At 46.8% G+C, this 20758-nt stretch overlaps 1 protein-coding gene across 3 annotated transcripts in view; it reads right to left on the bottom strand.

Annotated features, from left to right (window-relative positions):
• Positions 1-20758, bottom strand: part of LOC135396402 (glutamate receptor-interacting protein 1-like) — a 161205-nt gene that overhangs the window by 59367 nt on the left and 81080 nt on the right. For 2 of the 3 annotated variants that reach the window (XM_064627353.1, XM_064627354.1), the window contains exon 1: positions 3492-4010. The exons of the other annotated variant lie outside the window; for it this stretch is intronic. In XM_064627353.1, coding sequence (XP_064483423.1) covers positions 3492-3630 — 139 coding nt within the window. In that variant the 5' untranslated portion in view covers positions 3631-4010. Of the gene's footprint in view, positions 1-3491; positions 4011-20758 lie in introns of those variants that run through there. 3 annotated transcript variants of the gene reach the window in all.

Genomic DNA, 20758 nt, shown 5'->3' with positions numbered 1-20758 from the left:
ATCAGCATGATGGCAAGTCATCAACCAACAACAAATACGGCGCCTCACGGGAACGTTCCCAGAAGGAGCGTTGCTACTCAGAAAGTTTCAAGCAAATGTCGATTATGTACAGTTCGTGACAAGCTTGTCTGTAATGTGTCTCCAGCTCCGTGGCGGAGCGATCCCCTATCGACGGTGCCGCGCACGAAGAAGGTGTTCCAAAATGGGATCCAAGGGGAAACCTGCTGTCAGCAGACACGCAGAAGGCGCCCAACTATCGCAAGATTGGCGCGATTATCTCCCTCCATTGGTAGCGCTCTGTGTAACGCACGGGACGGCGAGGCCTCCCGACGGAGACGATTTTGGTAACCCCATCGCGCGCCACAGGGAATCGTGGCACCAGAAACTCGAGATTAAAGACAGGCTTGTAGTTTGGCGAACAGTACGCCAATAATCGTAATATTTGCGCCCGCAACGTCCCAGTTCTATGTGCAAGGTAACAGGCTGGTTATCCCGCCCGCGTAGACAACTAAAGGATTTGAGTCACTTTTAAAATATAGGTATCACCTAACGACAGGCGCGAAATAAATGATGAAGTTGCGCTTACAACACCTGCAGGCATAACATCATTTAACTAACAACATCAGCGTTCATTATTATTGCGTGGAACTGATGTGCCAACTCCTTTTGTTTCTGGTGCGCCCGATTGTGAAGAGTCGGGTGCTAGGTCTCTTCCCTCTCCCAAAACAAAAGTGGTGGAGTGGTTAGCGTGCTGGATACGTCACGTCGAGACGGGGAGGTATCCCGGTATCCCGCGATCGAATCCCGGTGCCGGCTGTTTTGCCTGGGTTTTCCTCAGACGATGTCAGATAAATGTCGGCACAGTTCCCTTAGAAGTCGGCCCAGGACGCACATTCCTCCAGATAGTTAGTTGTGACGTTGCCTACCTTTGTGAGGCCGACAACGGCGAGCTCTCTCACTCTTCTAGCAGTGCCACCACCACCACCACCACCACCACCACCTTGTGACAATTCTACGCATTAAAGCGACTTCAATTTTTTTTGTTAACGTGTGGCAATTAACTCGCGTTGTCATCAAGTAACGAACCTACCAATACGTGTCATAAAAAGGCGTACACTTCTCATTTCCAACAAATCAGGAAAGATAACAATATGATTCGAATGACGGTTGATTCTGAAGGCGTTACGCGGTCAAGTTCTGTTTTTATAATGTAGATTCTTCCTTACAACCGTGTGGTACAAGGTGAGCCCGCCCTGGACCCCGTGCTCTTGCGTGGACGGAACAAAATGAGAAGTTCTAACGGGCGCCTGCTCCATGCTTGGATGATTTGTTCACTTTGAAAATAATTCACGTGTCTAGTAGATATTAGAGTAAACGCTTGATCAATGAAAGACTCGGGCCTTGCGTCCACGCTCTGACCGGGCTTTCTCGTGCTATGTCGTGCCAGTGCTGCTCTGGCTGTTCTTTGTTCTTGTATTTTTTTTACTGTTTGTTTTGTGTTGTGTGTGTGTGTGTATTTTTGTTTGAATAGCAAGCCAGCATCAGCCCAGCTGACATTTCCTCGTTTCTTTTCTGTTTATTAAACATATCCCCCCCCCTCCATGAAAGCCGCTATCAAATATTATGTCACCGCCTCGCTTCCTGCCTGGGGACCATAGGTGGGGAAGTTACTTTTATTTTGTAGTGCACTACCGTTACTCACTACTTTTTCGAAAACTAACGCGTTACGTTATTCGTTACTGTTGCGGTAGTAGGTAACGCGTTACTAACGCCGTTACTTCTGATAAGTAATGCCGTTACTTTTGCATTACTTCACCAGTTGTCCTTATAATATGTACCATTTTTGGTTGAGTCACATAAGTGCATTCCGCAAATCAATACAAGCAATGTTGGGCACAAACAAGGGTCACGCATGAACACAACTTACATGTACGATTTATTGCAACGCAGAAGTAGTTGATGTTCAAAATTTTCATCGGTGAGCTTCGCCCGTTGGGCTGAGAGGACGCCTAATGACCAGTGAGTGCTCCTTGTCAAGGTTGATAGAGACGGTGACCTTTTATCTCATACAGTACAAATCCAAACAGCCAATTACTTGGTACTTTGTTACTTGTTCAGAGGGTAGAGGCTATTTTTCTGCCGCTTTTGCCCCATTCGTCCGAAAAATACCAGAGGGAGTGAAAAACAGAGGTGGTGAACAAAGGTGACACCTCAACCAGGGTAGGTCAACAACCCTTCTTATGCATTCTTCGTGGGTGTCGATGTGACCTTCTTGTCATTGTTGAAGATGAATAGAAAAAATCGGGGATTTTCCCGGATTCTGCAGGCACGGTCCTCGCTCAAGCTTTCAAGTTCCCGAACACGCAGTAACGCATAACGCCGTTACGCGTTACACTGTTAAAACAGAACTTCACCACATAGCACGCTCATAGCCAACCATCATTCCGAATGATATCATTGTGTGTATTGATTTGTTGAAAATGGGAGGAGGCGCCTATCTGGGACAGATTATCTTGTCCCAGATATGCGCCTCCCCCCTGTTTTGAACAAATCATGACACAGAATGATATTATTCGGAATGATGGTTGGCTAGGAGCGTGCTATGTGGTGAAGTTCTGTTTTAACAGTGTAGTTGTTAAAAATGTAATGACGTTACGTTACTCATTACTTTTCTCGCAAATGTAATGCGTTACCATATTTCACTACTCGAATGTAACGCGTTACCGGTAACGCACTACTTTGTAACGCGTTACTCCCCACCTATGCTGGGGACACTGACGTAGCGAGAGGGGGGAAGGTTCGGGGACTCACATACCGCCGGCAATCGGCACCTTTGGTAGTGCACTGGAGAGGGAAGACGAGGGTGAAATCCTCTCCCCCACACTCTAAAAACAGATCTTCACCGCATAGCACGCTGTGCGCCCACCATTGCCCCCAATGATAGGGTTATACCTTTTGATTCGAAGAGAGAGAGGGGGGGGGCGTACGCCTTTTTCTGTCAAATATCACATATCCAGATTGACACAAAAAGGCGTACGCCCCCCTCTTTTCGAATCTGCAGCGATAACCCTATCATTCGTGGCAATGGTTGGTACACATCGTGCTATGCGGTGAAGTTCTGTTCTCTGAGTGCGTGTAAAGTTCCCGTAGAACCTATCCCGAAACATTAATTTTTCTACACTCTTAGAAATGAGCTTCACCGCATAGCACGCTCCTAGCCAACCATCATTTCGAATGGCGTCGTTATCTGCCCTGATTTGTTGAAAATGGGAGGCGTACGCCTTTTTTGTTACACTTATGCTGTTCATAATTGTCACAAAAAAAGGCATACGCCTCCCGTTTTCAACAAATCAGGGCAGATCACGATATCATTCGAGACGATGGTTGGCTAGGAGCGTGCTATGCGGTGAAGTTCATTTTTAAGAGTGTATAGCTACGCGACTGCCTGAGGAGATCTGTATTTCAGACTAACAACACGATATGAACCCTACCTGAGATGCCGGAACTTCTGTGGGTGGATGCAAGGCGTTTCTTCAACCATCCCCAAAAACGCGTCTTGCGTGCGCGCGCTTCTCTTGCGCACCGACACGAACAGCAACACTTAGGCGCGTCGTCCGCCTCACAACACATCGTAACACTGAACCAAATTGCTTCACTTAATCCCCGTCTACTGACTATTGGATGGCGTGACCAAATTCAATGGTTGCCAACGTTGAAACGAAACTCCATATGAGGCCGTACCACACGTTTTACGATGCTGCGGGGTGACAGCGTCATCGAAGTGGTGAGCAACGTAAAATCGCTTCATCTAATGCAAACAGCTGATAGGTTGCAGTTGGCACAAACCGTAGAAGTTCCACAACCGAACGATGCTGATTCTACAAAGTTGACTCCATCACAAGACTCAAAGTCCGCGGAAAACCACACCGAGAAATCGACTGACGACTTCCAAGCGTGTGAAGCATACGAACGAATGCACAGCCAAGACCGCCAAGACGAGAGTATTCCAATCACAGCGGGAAGGCCCAGCAGACTGGCCCTACATGAACACGTCGGTGATCGCCCCCCTTGGCTAGTGAGAAAGGGAACGTCGGCGGGCGGAGGGGGGCAAAGGTGAGAGAGGAAAGCCTCTGCGGAATGAATGCGAGACGTGACAGGGGCGGTAAAATCGGTAAAGGAGAGAGTTCGTGTCGGATAAAGGCCCGCTGTGCTCGCGGGTGCGGTTCTCATTCTTGCTGTCTGGGTGTTGTATTCTTTCTTCTTCTTCTTTTTTTTTTTTTACTGCACCACAGCGCGAGAAACCATGAACAAGGAGACGAATCACAGCGCAAAATAAGCTCACTTCTCAACACAAATTACAATAAAGTTGTCACAAAATAGTTGTTGTTGTCAAAATGTCACACCGTCAAAAGTGCCAAAGTCCAAAACTATAACAAATGGGTTGAAGCGGGGTAGTTGGTTGAAGTACATACTAAAGTAAAAACTGCAGCAAAAGGACGTAAAGACGCAAGCGTAAGCTGTACAGCCACATTCGTGTTAAGCAACGTTCATTCCATTCGTGTAATCACCTGTAAGCATCTTTACGTCATAACGACATATAAACGCCATTCATGGAATAAATGTTTCCAAAAACAAGCGGGTTAAGACAGTAAACGACAGATAGACCTGCAGACTCGCAACTAGAAGTTTAATGGATAAAGACATGAATGAAAGAATGTTCTGCCATTCGTTGTCGGCCTTGTGTACTGTACATATTGTCTTTATCCATACAACTTCTGCTAGTTGCGAGTCGGCAGGTCTATCTGTCGTTTACAGTCTTAACCGGGTTCTCCGCGTCGTTTTGCTGCAGTTTTTACTTTAGTATGTCCCAAACTAAATTGTATGTCTTCAGAACCCCACCTAATTTATGCCATTGCAATCTAAAGTTTTTGTCCGGATTGGCAGTTGACTTGTCTTGTCCGCCGTGCCAGTCTTTAGTGGAAGCTTGCCCACGACGTTCTTCCACTCAGCGAGCGATTGCGCCGTTTTCATATCGCTAGCTCTGACGGTTGCCCGTCTGGCGGGACGTGTGAAACGGCCGAGCACTAGCTGTTTCAGGCGTTGCTACGTCCCTCTTTTGCTGTGGCGCATGTGAACGCAAGTATTTCAGCTCTCGACTGTCGCCTGAGCCACTGTGCGGTTCTTATAGAACCGTTGCCCGTTCCGCGCGCTCAGAGTAAACAATTGGCTTTATTGATTATGGAGATAAACTTTGAAATTTAGATCTGCCGTTGCCGGTTAGCCTTCGGTGGCCCAGACTTCGGAGACGCAGCTATATTTGAGGCTGTCAGGGTAGGACTTCGTAATGCTCGTGGAGTGCTCTCGCTGCTGGCTTCTATTCTTTTCCGCCATGTTCAGGGTGAGTGCCAAATCATCTTCTATAGCCAGCTCGCTAGGACTGTACTGCCCTCAGCAGCGACTCTCCCGTGTTTGGATTGTTCGCTTGGCATGGTCAGTACGAAAAACACCCCCTCCTAGAAAGTGTTGTTACCTAGCATGCAGGATTGTAAAGTTAGTGTCTGTGCAAAGGAGGCTACCTCCATATAGGTAGTTTTCCTGCTTGATGACAGTACACACTTGAACAAAAAATAAAATAAAATAATTTCCCCATTCGTCATCACCAGTGTATTTGTTGTTGTTGTTTTTGCGGTTGGGTTATATACGGCCAGGCGGACATCCTCTCAAAAGGGAGTATGTAGCTACAAAAGCAACCAGAAATTAGCCGAGGCGGGCTACAAACATGGACGACAAAAACACGTAAGCATCCAACGCCCAGAATCAATTAAAGTCATGTCTGGCTTATCCGGAGTTCAGATATCCGGAAAACTCGTTATGCGGACTACATTACCGGGAACGAACTTGCTGCCATTGGATTTTGTCTCGGTTATCTGAAATTCGTTATCCGTATCCGGACAGCAAGTACGGGGACCAATCTTCCAGGACCTAGGTCATTCTGATTGGCTTATCCGGAAACTGTGTTCGCATTACTCCGGAAAAGGGTCACATCTCCCCGGGGCATTCTGTGACTCCCCTTTCTTCAGAGATCACACCCTTTTGATGTGTGCGGGCACACGGTAAAGATGGTAGACGATAAGCGGAAGACGTGCCCTGTACCCACCGGGCGCAAGAAATCCACATTTGACCGTCAATGTCCAGACAGTCCGAAAGCATCGCCGGTCTTATGGCCTATGTCAACGCGGGGCCAACTTTCTGAGACATTACCCTTCTTTGAACAGTAGGGTGACGCAGCGGGTGCCGTGGCTGTGACCGAAATTCTGTCACACGCGTGCCTACTAATTTCAAGCTCACTTTGCATGAATTTTCGAAGTAACGATCTTTTCCTTGTTTCCTTTTTCTTTTTTTTTTAGCTATAAAGATGTCCCCAAATTTTTCGGGTTTCCCCGGAAGTACGCTTGGTTCGGTTATCCGGTAAGTCGTATCCGGACGAAAAGGGTCGACTCTCGAGGTGTCCGGATAATCAAGACATTTAAAACAACTCATTAAAAAGGTGCTTCGCCAGGATTCGAACGTGGGCTTTCCGATTTCCAGAAATCAGAAGGTCCAGGTTCGAGTCCTGGTGACAGCGCCTTTTTCCTGAGTTGCTTGATTTGGTATAACTACAAGATGACCAACTATCTACAATTCTATAATTCATTATAATAACTCTTTAATTAGGGAATTTCGGGCAAAAGCGGGATAGAAGAATGGATGACAATCCTCATTTAAAGCCATTCTATGTTTTAAAAATCCTGAAACGAGCGCGTACCGTGAAATATCAATCGACGAATTTCGCTATGGAAATGAGCCGAAACCAAAACAGCGCGCCTCAGGAGCGCATCACCTTCGCCGACGGAGGCTTATCGTTGCCGCAAAGCGGTTGCAGATCTGGTCAGCAGATCAGCTCTTACCCCAAAGCATGTGGCCGTCTGACGTGGAATGAGCGTTCCCGATCGGCGTGGTTTTGGTTTCGGCTCAAACAAAATTCGGTAATGAGTAGTATTTCAACGCACGTGCGCTTTTCCGGATTATTTAAAATACAATATGGCTTTCAAATAGGATTATTTCCCATTCAGCTCTGTCGCTTTTGCGCGAAATCCCTTAATTAATGAGTTAATTAATTTTAGGTAATTACCGTAGTCATCTAGTAGTTATATACTGTCTTCCAGAGGATGTCAGCATGGCAGAATAGCTCAACTGCAAAAACAACATCTATGCTGCTCCCATAGCTTTTTTACGTGAAATCTGTAAAGGATAAAAAGAACGCTCTGTACATTAGAGTTGCTGATATACAGTATGTCATTTTCTAGCTTCGTTCATCCGTACATTGAGAGTTTTATGTTCGAGGGTTCTTTCGCATACGATGAACAGCAACAACAACGACGACGAAGACTCCCCCTTCCCCGAAAAGTTCTGGATCTGCCCCTGGGATCAGGTAAAGTAAAACGTGTGCTGCACCTGTCATCGTCTCTGCAAGCGTGATTGGCGACGAGCTTTCTATATGAAAACGTGTCTATTTTTATAAGGCGCCGTGACACATAACGCAAAATGGATGGGGTACCGCCTGTTTCTACACGTCGGTTTGGTGAATGCTAAATCTGACATTTATGGGTTTCTACCGCAGCTGTTTGATAGGTTTTTGAAATGTCGAATTGGCCGAAGCTACGGCAGTGTCAGGTCGCTGAAAGCTGTCATAAAGTTTTGAAGCCTCCATCCCTCAAGCGTCGGTCCATATATTTTTTCATTGTGTCCTATTAAAGAGTACATTCTCGGCGTCATATTTGTCATACAGCCACGTCGTCATATTTCTCGGATGTTGTTATGATCCATGTGATACGTTAACCTAAGCTGCAACACTTAATTGATGCTCTGGATCTCTGCATTCCAGCTCGATCAAAGATAAAGCAAAGGAAATGACTGTGCACCACCTATAGCCGAGAGAACGGACATCCAGCCGATGAAACAAATTACGAGGGAAAGTGGTTGGCAAGAAAACAGCCTTCCTCTGTGGAAATGTTCATTCCCCGATGCGTAAGTAGTTCAGTATAATATTGTGATGATGATTTGGTTGAATAAACTCTCGGACTTGTTCGGACAGCCCCTTTCTTTACAGCGTTAGCGGGGGGGGGGGGGATATATGTTTATTTCCGAAAGGTCAGCTTGACCGAAGGTCGGCTTGCTATTCCTAAAACAAAAATATAATGAAGCAGAACCAAATATAAGATGACGAGGGTGGGGAGGAGTGTAGTTTACATGAAAGGTCAACTCATAATTTGTTTATGGAGGTCTGTCGTCTGGGGGAAGTCGAGCAAAGCTCGAGTGACGCACCACTGACCGGAGTGTCGTACAGGGCCCAGTAGTACAGAAAGGTCTATGTGTGTGTGTCCCAGAGCAGTCAGGCGTCCTTTGAGGGTGTCGCGGGCAGTGTCTTAACGTCTGCAGTGCAGTAGTTGATGCGCTGTGTCTGCTTCCACCCTGCAGGTTGCGCATATGCTGAGGAGTTCAGCTGGCCCATCTTGAATAGCAGTGACGGTGTTCGGGCTATACGTTTAACCGTAAACGGTGTACGATAGTTTCTTCCCTTCGGGTGAGCCGCAGAGTGGTCGTGTATTCAATCTTCGGGTCGATGGAGTGCAGGAATGTGTTTTCAGGCACAGCATTCTCTATGAAGTGTAGTGTGTTGCGGGCGCAGAGCCGCCGCACCTGAATTCTGCTGGCGGACGACGACATCGGTACTGATGCAATTACCTCACCCTCCTCATGAGCGCGGTGCGCAGCGTCGTCAGCATATGTGTTCCCGTGCAGGCCAATATGGCCTGGCACCCACTGGAACCAGACACTGTGGCCTGAGGCGATTAATTCATTGTAGCGCTTTGTGATCCTTGTGCAGATGTCGTTAATCGTATTAGCACAGTATGAGGCTATCATCTGTAATGCTGACTTGCTGTCAGTCAGGATCGTCCAATTGTCCGCTAATGAACGCGATATGTATGGCAATGCTGCGTAGATTGCGTAGAGCTCTGCCTCTGTGGAGGATGATTCGTGAGGAAGCTTAAATCATTGCTGGATGTTATAACTCGGCAAGTAGAATGCGGCCGTTGAACTGCCTGGTACCACAGATCCGTCAGTGTATACACTTCCCTTCGTTGGTGGTGTGCAGTGTCTAAATGTTCCAGAACAAGTTGGTGCGCGATGATAGGGGGCACGTTACTCTTCTTTGCTAGGCCAGGGATGCCCGTATGTACTGTAGGGGTACAAAGGGTCCACACAAGTGGTGCATATGAGAAGTGTGCAGTGGACGATATGCAGCTTTTTAGACGGGAGACTGCAGCTCCGAACGTAGACGATGGGCAGTTCGACTCGATAGGCTGGAAGTAATGTGATTGGTGCCGGGTGAGAAATCGCGTGTAGGTACGGAGTGTCTCTCTGTCTCGCAGGATATGCGCCGGTGGTTCCCTCGCTTCAGCTAAGACGGAGTATGTCTCAGTGGTCCTAGGAACTCCTAGGCATACACGGAGACTGCGTGCTTGGATCCGTAGGATTTCCACCTCTCCGTTTCTACTGAGGCCGTGTAGGGCCGGCAAGCTTACCTTAGGGTTCCTATTATGAGGGAGCAGTGTAGTTGACGCAGGGGAATCTTACAATTTCGACTGCAGAGCCGGCCATCGTTCCCCTAAACAGCACGCGCAGATACGAGCCGCAGCTAATAATGTGTACCACGTAATAAACAGGAATAACGGAGGCACGGATGTTGAACAGTCTTCGGACACAAGAGCGCCCTTTTGGCGAACTTAAGCTGTCAGGAAGTGATTACTTGTACTTCCATTTTCCGTGCGCGGAAGAACCTGCATGATGGAACATACAAACAGACAAACACAACGAAGCCGCAAGCTGCCGGGGAGCATGAACAGTTCAAATATGGTAGTCATCGAAAAAGGCTTTTTCGATGACTACCATATATTTCAACTGTTCATGCTCGCATTCAACTTATCTGTTGTGTTGACTTTGCTGTATTGTCTTGTGTTTCTCTGCTTGTATGTTCCAGCCTCAAAACAATTACTTTCCATCACGTTCATCAGATGCCGCTGCCTCGTACTGGTGTCGTATGTATGTGTGTGTGTGTGAGTGAGAAGAAATGTAGGAGAGAGTGTGTTGACAGTGAATGCGTGTCCCGTCAGTCAATTCAGGCACCTAGGAAAGTCGTTGGAAAGCAGATGCCAGCGTGGTCGAATTGGTAATGGTGCTCGACCGGTAGCCGAGAGGTGCCTGGTTCAAATCCCGCCGCTGTCTGGCATATTTCAACTGGACAGACCTACCCTGGAGATAGACCAATATCCGACGGATGGTACTACGACCGTTGAGTTCGAAGTACCATCAGCACATGACTATGACTCGTTATGAGGTACTCTGTTTCATATCAAGTAGAAAGGTAGAAAATCCAACGAACCAGTGGAAGAGCCTCAGGACGAGATATTTCGAAGATAGACTCTTCTTCCTTCATATCAAGGAATGCAGTGACGGTCATGCGGTCATTCGCTCGTTCCTCCTCTATGTGCTTAACACAGTCTGTCGCGTTGCCCACCGTTGCCCACCTCTGTGAGGCCGACAACGGCGAGTCCTTTCACAACCATCGCCATCTTATGCAACAAGAAAGCCAAAACCCGGTCATTACATTCGAGAGACTGAGACAATGGGTTTTAAGGGACCATGTCAAACGCGCCAGAAGATAAGGCGTTCCACGATCTGGCACAAAGAGCGGGTCGAACAGATGGGACGGAAGTAAGGCCTTGAGAGATCTACTACAGTAAGTATGGGGATAATTAGATGGCTTCTCCAGGAGGCAGTCTTTTTGTTTTCGCTTTTTCCTGTAGACCCCTATGGCTGCAACAGAACGCGGAATCAACGGTAATTCTAACACGCTGCTAGTGGGTTTCTGCTCCAAGCCTAATTAGGTTAGCTGAATGGATGATGGGACTATGTTGGCCGCTTCCTTCTTGTTTTTTTTTTTTTTTTGCGTCTGTGTCAATGTACTCCCGAGTCGAGTCTAGTGCCAGCAGTTAAACAAGCAGTATCTGTGAGACAATTAGGTGAACAGACTTGTAAAGTAATAAACATAAAGTTGTTTCAGATTCTTATCATTCAACGTTTGTATACAATCGAATGCTTGACTTAAATACTATAAACAGGTTGTCCGATTGTACTAACATCTGCTACTAAATGCACCTTTCTTTGCACAGGATGCCGCACGTAGCTAGCTATAGCTTACACAACTCTTTAACCAACCGAACGAACACATCACATTCATCAACTTCGGAACCTTGTGATACGTTTTTCCAGAAATATTTTCTTCACTGCACTGCTGAATGTATCGCGAAGTCGACGAAATTCACTGGATTCTGCGCGCTCACTTATTCCTACGGCAGCAAAGAGAGCATAGAGATGCGCCATTTTTGCTCGCAGTGACCAAGCGGGAGCCGAAACACGGAAACTCTTTCGTCTCTCCCTCTTGATTACCATACGGTTGCGACGTGACCATGGTAAAGTCGCGAACAACCCAACTTTGAGCGTTGGAGACGAAACGTGCCACGTGACCGCTGTGTTGTCATGACGACCAAGACGAAGGAAGACGTTGGAGAGACGTGAACAACGCGCCAGACCTTGTATTTTCCGCTTCAGAATTAGTCGAAGTTACTACATGTACGGCACCCATATCTCGTTATATCATATCATGCAATGCAACGCGTACACTCCTCTTTCATGAGAACACAACGTTCCATTCGAGAAACCTTAGTACTCTTCATCACTAAGCTTCTTTCAAAGCTATGGTATAAGTGCTAGGGTGCAGGCAAATGGGTTGCTGAGTTTGAGAACGTGTCGTGTTGTTATTTTTTCTGTTCCGTGTATCAGGTTTTATCGTCGTTTTTCTTTCAAAGCTTTTAGCGGTGAGGGACCACGGAAGGCGCTCAATAAAGCCTAAGGGCGGGTGACGCCCTAGAATTTTGAGCTCGTTTCTGGTATTCTCAGCTAAATTTCTGAAAGGGGAAGTTCGCTTTCGTTGAAATAAATATGTCTGGCAGGAGTATCTGACTCGAAACAACTTTCCCGCGAACCCTTATGCTCGAAATCCTCGTATTTCCAGAGTGTTTCAAATTTTATCGTGACAGTCGGCAGCTAATATACGGGGAGGAGCAACCGGAGATAGAGCCCTGCACCATCCGCGGATGGAAGCGGATATTCGCGGATATCCGCAAGATACTTGCGGATTCGGATCAAAATTTAGCACTTCCTGCGGTATGCGGATCGGATGCGGCTGGCTCGAGGTCGGATGCGGATCGGACGCGGATGTGAAAGCAGCGGATCGGTAGCGGATCGGATGCGGATATACCGCGTGCTGTAATTTTTCGACCAGCAATTTATTTGTATTGCGCGCCGACAGCGAGCGCATGCTCGGGTTCACCTTGACCATGCACGGACAAGACGGGAGAGAAGGCATTCCTCGCGTCAGACGCGAGCACCGGCGAGGTAGCGTTCCACGCGTTGCAGAAGTCTCTCCGTATCGCGTTTGTTGAAAGGTTCACCTTTGCTTGTCGTCGTGAGTCCTTCCGTGACAGCATGGAGGCATCCGAAATTATACCAACATATGCTTCCTGCGGTCTTTACGCGTCGTTCGAAACGTGCGGATTTTGCGGATCGGATGCGATGGTGCGTCTTGCTCAGCGGATCGGATGCGGATGTAAACTCTTGTGTATGCTGCGGATGCGGATCGGACGCGGATAACATGTGCGCGGATGCGGATGCTAAAAATCTCATCCGCGCAGGGCTGTAACCGGAGAATCTGCTCATCGGCTCGCGCGACCCTTTCCTGAGGTGTCAGCGCCATCTCCCATATCTCCTCCTCTTGTATTCTCAGCAGCGGGACAAAAATAATTCTGCGGCAGGATATATTTTGCGATTCCTGTGTTTATGATATGGATCGATTTGGTTTTTTATTTTAGTCCGTGTTAGCGCTGCGAAACAACTGTGGCTATGAGCGGCGTACGGACGCCGACAAATGAAGAGACGAGTGGGAGGCAGGGGTTAGTATGCGTCCTGGGCCGACTTCAAGAGGAACTGTGCCGACTTCCGCCTGGTAAGTCTGCCGGAAATCCTTAGACAGCACAGCCAGTAGTATCGATTTGAACCCATCACCACCATTGAGATAGCACCAAGGAACGGATACTTTTATCTGTTGGTGACATCCGTTGAAAAAAATCCGGATAAAGATCCTCTCCAGTGGGCTCTTTTGGATAAAACCCGGATATTTTTGGATATTTTTGGAGAATATAGTGAATGAAGCCGAGACATGTGACACAGAGTAAAAACAAATGTGTTTTGCTGTTCTTCTTGATTGCGGGGGGGGGGGGGGGTCTATTTATTTTCACAGGAAAGGTCAGCCAGAATGGACGGCTTGCTATTCCTTATTAAATGATCCTTTAGTGCGTAGCCCTGCGGTAGTTAAAAGTAAGGCGATGGGGGGTCAGAGGTCTTCCGCCGTCGCACACACGATGTCAGAGGCTGCTGAGGAGACCGGTATACGCGGGTAGTGGTGGTAGGCAGGTGGTGTTGATTTCGGGTGGCCTCTCATAGTTTCGGTTTATGGAACTGCCTGTAACATTGAATGAGTTTCCATTGTTTTCCGAAAGGTGGAGTCCCATGCACGCGTGGGTGAATGGTGTAGACGCTACATGCCTGGATTAGCTGTCGTGCTTCAGCTACAATGTCTCCAGGAAGCAGAAGAAAGCCTCTCCCTGAATGAGCAGAAGTAGAAGAACACGGAAAAAAAAGTTAAATCCGAAAAGTTAAAAAAGTCAAGTTAAAAAGTTACAAAGCTAAAAAAGAAGTTAATGTTGCGCGTACCTGGGCTTTTGTAAACAGCTAACACTACAATAAAATAAAGCGGGAGTTTTCCGTGTGACGTTGAATTAAGATTGTCTTTCACATCGCATCTGGACAAAATCTCTAAAAAAATTCGGATTAAATTGTGTGGATAAAATCCCAAAAAATCCACCAGATAAAATCCATGTGGATTAGATCCAAACAACCTTGGTTGGTGAGTTTCTTTGTGAGAGTCGTCAGTCAAACTGCTCGCCCCCCCCCCCCAAAAAAAAAAAGCGCCACCGACGAACCAACCAGCCGTCGATCACATGGAATGGGGGAGGAAACCGCAGCCCTAGCGACGAAACACACCATGTCATCATGATCATAAATGTTTGTTTGTTTGTTTTTCCTTTGAGAAGTTCTATCGTTTTATTCCTTTTTAGGGCTTGGTAATCTCTCTCGCTGCAAAAAGGGAACAAAAGAACTCAATGGGAACAAGCTTCCATTGCGAATGCGTACTCTGCACATTAATTAAAAGAATTGTAATTGAATTTTGTCCCCAGAAGAATCATATTTATGCACTCCTCTCTAAGCCGTTTCTCTCCTCCACCAAATAAGGAACATAAAAGCCTCGCTCACTTGGAAGAATGTCTATTGTGTCGCAATATTAGCAGGAAGAAATAACTCCCCGTCCAACGCAAAAAAAATAAAAAATAAAAAATAAATTAAGAAAAATGAAGGAAGAAGTAATGTTGGTCGTTACAGTCAGTCACAATGAATGAACCCCCATAAAAAGAGAAAACCGCAAAATAAACTGCCGGGAATTTTTCCTTCATAGGAAACCTCCTTTCCTGTGCCTCGTGATTGTGTGACCGCAGTGGGGGCGGTGCACACGCCGTGATAAATGCGGCCTCTATTCAAAGGAAGACGTTTCCCTTTTTTGTGGCCCCGGGTCTGATGCAAAATTCTGGGCCACCTTGTAGGGTAACAAGCTTCGACCATAATCTGCAACCCATGTCCCCCCCCCCCCCCCCGGGTTCGTTTTTCTCTCCACTTCCCCAAGTTTTCTTCTTTTCAAAAGGAGAGGAATGATGTTTCTATATGTCGATGAAAAAGACAAGGTGATCAAGAAGAGACGAGAAACTTTATTGTGATGTGTGCGTACGATGCAGGGGAAAATGGGAACGTTTGCAAAGGAAGATTGTATATAGCAGCTTCAAAATTGGCTACCGTCTCACGGCAAGGCGGAGAAATGACAGTTGCAGAAGGGCTCAGCGCGTAAATATTGAATTTGCTCTGGAAGTAATTCCCGGAACCCAGGCAGGCATTGATCTCGCGCACGAACCGCGATTTGCTGAGTGATGCGCCGCACAAGAGCAGTCTATTATACTATATACAAGGAAGGCGCCAGAAGTTTATTTTGTTTTATCCTTTCATTCATTTCATTTCCTTTGTGGGCGTAGCAGAATTCGTCAGTTGACGAATTCAATATATTCCGCTTTTTTTTTTTTTTTTATAATCAAACTCAAACTCAACTACTTTTGCGGGCACACACCACGCGGTATCCACATTTTAAAAATGAAAATACTTATAAATGTGAGAACTATATACAATTTGACGCCTGACAGTGTGAGCATAAATGTCGCCCTATCGTCACTGCTCGATGTGTTCGGGTACAATTCGAACAGCAGAGCTGGTGGATACTACCAGTGATGTTGTTTCTTTGATAGAAAATAGTTCGGCTACCGCGACCGCCACTTTAGTCATATAGGTCGTGGTTTATTCGAGCTCCACAATTATTGAATGCCTCTCTGTACAGTAACAACGCCTGTGTTGCTTACAAGAGAAGTCTTTAGAAGTTGGTAGATACTGAGCTACTTTAAAAACATGCGTAAAAGACATGTGCCATGCATGCTGTATTCGAAAACGGCTGCCGTAATTTCTAGTTGAAAAAAAAAAAAAGCTTTAATTAGTTCCACTTTTTCTCGTTTCTCCAAAGTACAAATATTCACTTGCATCATTATTACAGAACGCCATTCAATTATTGTCGATGTCGACTGCATAGAGCTTCACCACATAGCACGCTGACGGCCAGTCATTCGTTCTTATGGGACGGCTTCTTCCGGTCAGCCATTGCACAGGATCTACCGGTATCTCTCCTAACTTGTGGAAAGTGGGGGTCGTACGCGTTTATGTGACAATCAGCGTACCTGTGTAACTGTCACAACAACAACAACAATAAATGGAGAAGTGATGATGACATGGGATGTTTCCCCGCGGTAGCCACGGGACCTTACCCCACTTTACAGAGGTTATTATGAGGGGATGAATTATGGTGAGAGTGAAGCGACGACAGGTCGGAGTTCTGTTTAGAGCTCTTCGAGGAGTCCAGTGGCTTGCAGGAAAGCAAAAAGAGAGCGAAGAGCTCGGCACTGATGCGCAGTAGAGCTCCATGGGCCAACTAGTTTGGAAAAGCTGAATGGTCTATGGTCGAGAAGCTCAAGTTGGCGCGCGTCTAAACTCCCGGCGTTCACTGGTGTACCGGTCGCAGTCCTCGATGATATGGAGGATCGTAGCTGGGGTGTGGCAGGCTGGGCACAGCGCCGTGTTACTGTAACCCAGCTTAACACGGAACACAGGGGTGAAGGCGACGTTGAGTCGTAGACGCCGCAGGAGTTACGTAAAGCTGCAGGGGGAAGCCACCTGGCATCTTAAATGATAGTGACGGGTCCACTGCATGGAGGAGTGACCATTGAGTGATGTCATGAAGCCATTGCTGGCGGGCCGAGGGTGACACCAACGCAGACAAGTAGAAGCGTCTATCTTCGTTGGAGAAGATAATGGGCACGGCTCTGGAGATACGGTGGGCCGCAGCAGCAGCCAAGTCTGCCTCCGGATATGAAATGCTGTGAAGATCACATCTCCGCATTCATGGCAACAGCTCTGAGGTCAGAGGAGTTCAAGCAGGTTAGGTTAGGTACGCGACAAAGGAACTGTACTTCCAACGCTTCTCATATCTAACGTGCCACACGAAACGTCAGAAACTCAGCCACACGGCAAATATTTCTTGGTTCAAGGCACGTTTTGTGTCTGTTTAGTCGCATCCACCTTGGAGAACAATATCCGACTCTATTTGGGTTCCACGATTGGGGAGGCATCCGCTAGAACAAATGTGTAGTCGATCCTAATATATAGAAGACATTCTCTGTCACTAGCTACAAACACGGAGACATCCAACGCTGCAATCAGTAGCAAATCTCCCCCGTTGTCGTCTTTCCTTCTTTGAGTCTTCTGGATGGACGATAGGTAAAGAACAAAAAGGATAAGCATCACATTCCGCTTGTTGGCTCCAGAGAAGGGGAATGGAATGGAATTCAGGTGAATACCTATACCTGTCTAACAAATAACGTTGTTCAATTACAACGTTTGGATTCACTGGTCAATGTGTCGCCTTCACATAAACGGCTGAAAGTTACTTAAAGGAGCAGTAAAGTGCAAAAATGTCTCTTAACGGAATTTAAGATGCCATTACCTTGACACCAACACAAAAGGAACGAGAGTCACTCCTTGCGTCGTTTCATGAGCGAAAGAAACTGCAGTTTACGCATTCTCTTTCCCTTTCCTTCTCAAGAAGACCGACAATGCGGAGTGGGCTCTCATTGGTCTCCGCAAACGATATGTCCAATCATCGCGGGAGATCGTATGAGAAGACCAATCCGAAGTCTTGCCCCAAATTGCCCCACAAAGGCGTACACCCCCTCCTCTCTCTTCGAATCACACACAGCGCACAGCGTGATTGATTGATTGATTATTTAAAAGAAAACCAGTGCGCACAGCGTGCTATGCGATGAAACAACGTGAAGCGTTGCAAAAGAGCGTGCGATGTGGTCAAGTTCTGTTTTTAGAGTGTGAGTGCATGCAGTGAGTATAGTGAGCATATTGCACTTAAACACGTCACTTCCACGCCGCGAGCAGCCGACGGAAGTTCCACAGGAAATTCGGCAAGTGTTACGGTCGTGACAATACAGTAGGTGGTGCTGGATACAGATAGTAGATGGCTGCTCCCGCAAGAGGTGTGCGATTTCCCTGGGCACAAAAAGTCGATATGCGGGTGTCTGCTATCCAAACCACGTGAAAGCATTTCTGGCCTTCAGGCCTATAGGCCAAAGAAGCACTGGTTGTTGATGTCGGAAGGGTCGCGACCTACGTTCTTTTAGAACAAAAGAAATTCGGGGACAAGAAACTGCACGTATCCCGCACTCGATTCGCTTATCCAGAAATGCACTATCCGGACGATAGGGGCGTCCAGATAAGCGAGGCATGACTATACAGGTATAAATTGTTTTAACCGCGTTCATACCTTGAGGTACTGTCACGCAGAATATTTCCTTTAGGAAGCGCTAATTTCCAGATAAAATCAGTTTACAAGAATGCGCGAAGCAGCGACGATCTCTCCGAGCTCCTCCTGGCGTGTCGTGACGTCAGATCAGCCGAGCACTCTTATTGGCTGCCGGGAATCCTCCGCCGCACTTTAAAACAGAACTTGAGCGCATGGCACGCTGTGCGCCAACCATTGCTACGAATGACATCGTTATCATTTCTGATTCCAAGAGAAAGGAGGCGAATGCTTTTTTGTGTCAATTATCATATACCGAAATAACCACAAAAAGGCGTACGCCCCGCTTCCTCTCTCTTCAATCAGAAGCGATCACTCTATATCATTCGAGGCAATGGTTGGCACACAGCGTGCCATGCGGGCAAGTTCTGTTTAGGCGAGCCCTTGCACCATCACCACCACCACCGCCATCTGTTTTTAGAGTGTACGCCACGAGAGCAAGGCCGACCGCTCTTCTTCAGAAGCGGGACTGGCGGCGCAACATACATTCACAAAAAGAAAGAGACAGGAAAACAAACCCTGCCTTGCTATTGGGCGACTGACGTGACGTCAGGCTGGAGGGAAGGAACCTTTCAGATCCGCGAGATTGAAAGCTCTCTCGCGCACCAGGCTTCCGCACTGCACTTTTTTGCAAATATTTCTCCTCCTCCAGACATTCCTTTGTCGAGTCCTTCCATGCTTCTTTTAAGACGATCCAGAGATGACGTCTCCACGCAGCCCGCAATGATATAACTTCACCTCGATGCAATATTGCTTGCGACGGGATATTGATGCGATGCATATATAACTGCTCTCGTTGCAATGTAGGCTGCGCATAGACTCGGATAAGATATTGTCAGGGTGAGATGCATGTCATCCTGCTTTTTTCCATTCTCTTCGACGTCTGAAGCGTCCAACATTGCTGAGACGCCCAAATACAAGTGCCCAATAACATTCGTACGTTGTGAGCGGTTATTATTCATGAGTTTCCTAACGATTTCCGGATCGATGCAAACGCTTTAGGCACAGGTCGTACTTTCTGCGTGTCGCTTTCTTTCTACTTCTTCTTCTTCTTTTTTTTTTTTCTTACTGAAAGCCCCGTGGGAGGACTTCGCTCGTCCCCACCTCATTCCACTCAAACATCTTACATGTAGTGAGGATATACACCAACTTGTAGGAGACTGCTTGTTACGTTGCGAAAGCAGAGTAGCGCAGTGGGGTCTGCTGCACACTCTTAGAAATGAACTTCACCGCATAGCACGCTCCTAGCCAACCGTCATCTCGAATGATATCGTTATCTGCCCTGATTTGTTGAAAACGATAGACGTACGCCTTTTTTGCGACAATTATGAACAGCATGAGTGTCACAAAAAAGGTGTGCGCCGCCGTTTTCAGCAAATCAGGGCAGATAACGACATCATTCGAGATGATGGTTGGCTACACTCTAAAAACAGAACTTCACCGCATAGCACGCTGTGCGCCAACCATTGCCAAGAATGATAGGGTTATCGCTTCTGATTCGAAGAGAGAGGTGGGCGTACGCCTTTTTGTGGCAATTTGGATATATGAAAATTACCACAAAAAGGCGTACGCCCCCGTCTCTCTTCGAATCCGAAGCGATAACCCTATCATTCTTAGCAATGATTGGAGCACAGCGTGCTAAGCGGTGAAGTTCTGTTTTTAGAATGTAGGAGCGTGCTATGCGGTGAAGTTCATTTTTAGGAGTGTAAAGTCCTCCATACTTCCTGAAAAGCACGCCAGAAAAACAGGGACACAGCAGATATGTGATACTATCAGTCACCATCAGAGGGGGGCAAATGCTCTCACGATCTTTGCCCTCACCTCAATTTTCGTCCCAGATGTTTTTCCTCACCTCATGTTTTGGAGGGACTTCGTTCCTCACCTCATCTCAACCTCATTTTAAAATTATTTTCCTCACCTCACCTCAATTTGTTTCTGAAAAATGTTCCTCAACTCACCTCACCTCAGCATTTTCCAGAACACTGTTTCCTCACCTCACCTTATTTTTTTTCTGAAAAATTTCCTCACCTCACCTCAACTTTCAGAACTCTTTCTGAAGTATTTTCGTCACCTCATCTCACCTCAACCTTCTTTCTAAAATATATTCACCTACTTGTTATAATTTTTGCCACGTCGAGCTCACCTTAACCTGTTTCTGTAAAACGTTTTCACTTCACAATTGCTCTTTCAATTAGGAGTGGTGTCGCCCATAGCCACAGTTGCTTCGCGGCACTAACATGGAATTAAAAAGGTATTAGGAGCGGATAGGTGTATTCGTTGTAGTTGGCTTTTTACTGCTTCGTTGGTTGATTCCTGACAACAAGTTACAAGTGTACAACAAGCACAGCTAAGATTCATTGCCTTGCTTGGTTCGTCCTTCTTGCAACAAGTATCCACTACATGTACGATCAGTAAAAATTGGACGTAGGGCTCACGGGTAGAGATGTTGCACAAACCGAGCAATTTTGA

The sequence above is a fragment of the Ornithodoros turicata genome, chromosome 6 (genome assembly GCF_037126465.1).
Source record: "Ornithodoros turicata isolate Travis chromosome 6, ASM3712646v1, whole genome shotgun sequence".
Taxonomy (NCBI): Eukaryota; Metazoa; Arthropoda; class Arachnida; order Ixodida; family Argasidae; genus Ornithodoros; species Ornithodoros turicata.
Note: the sequence above shows the minus strand (reverse complement) of the source record. Positions and strands in the feature narration are given on the sequence as shown.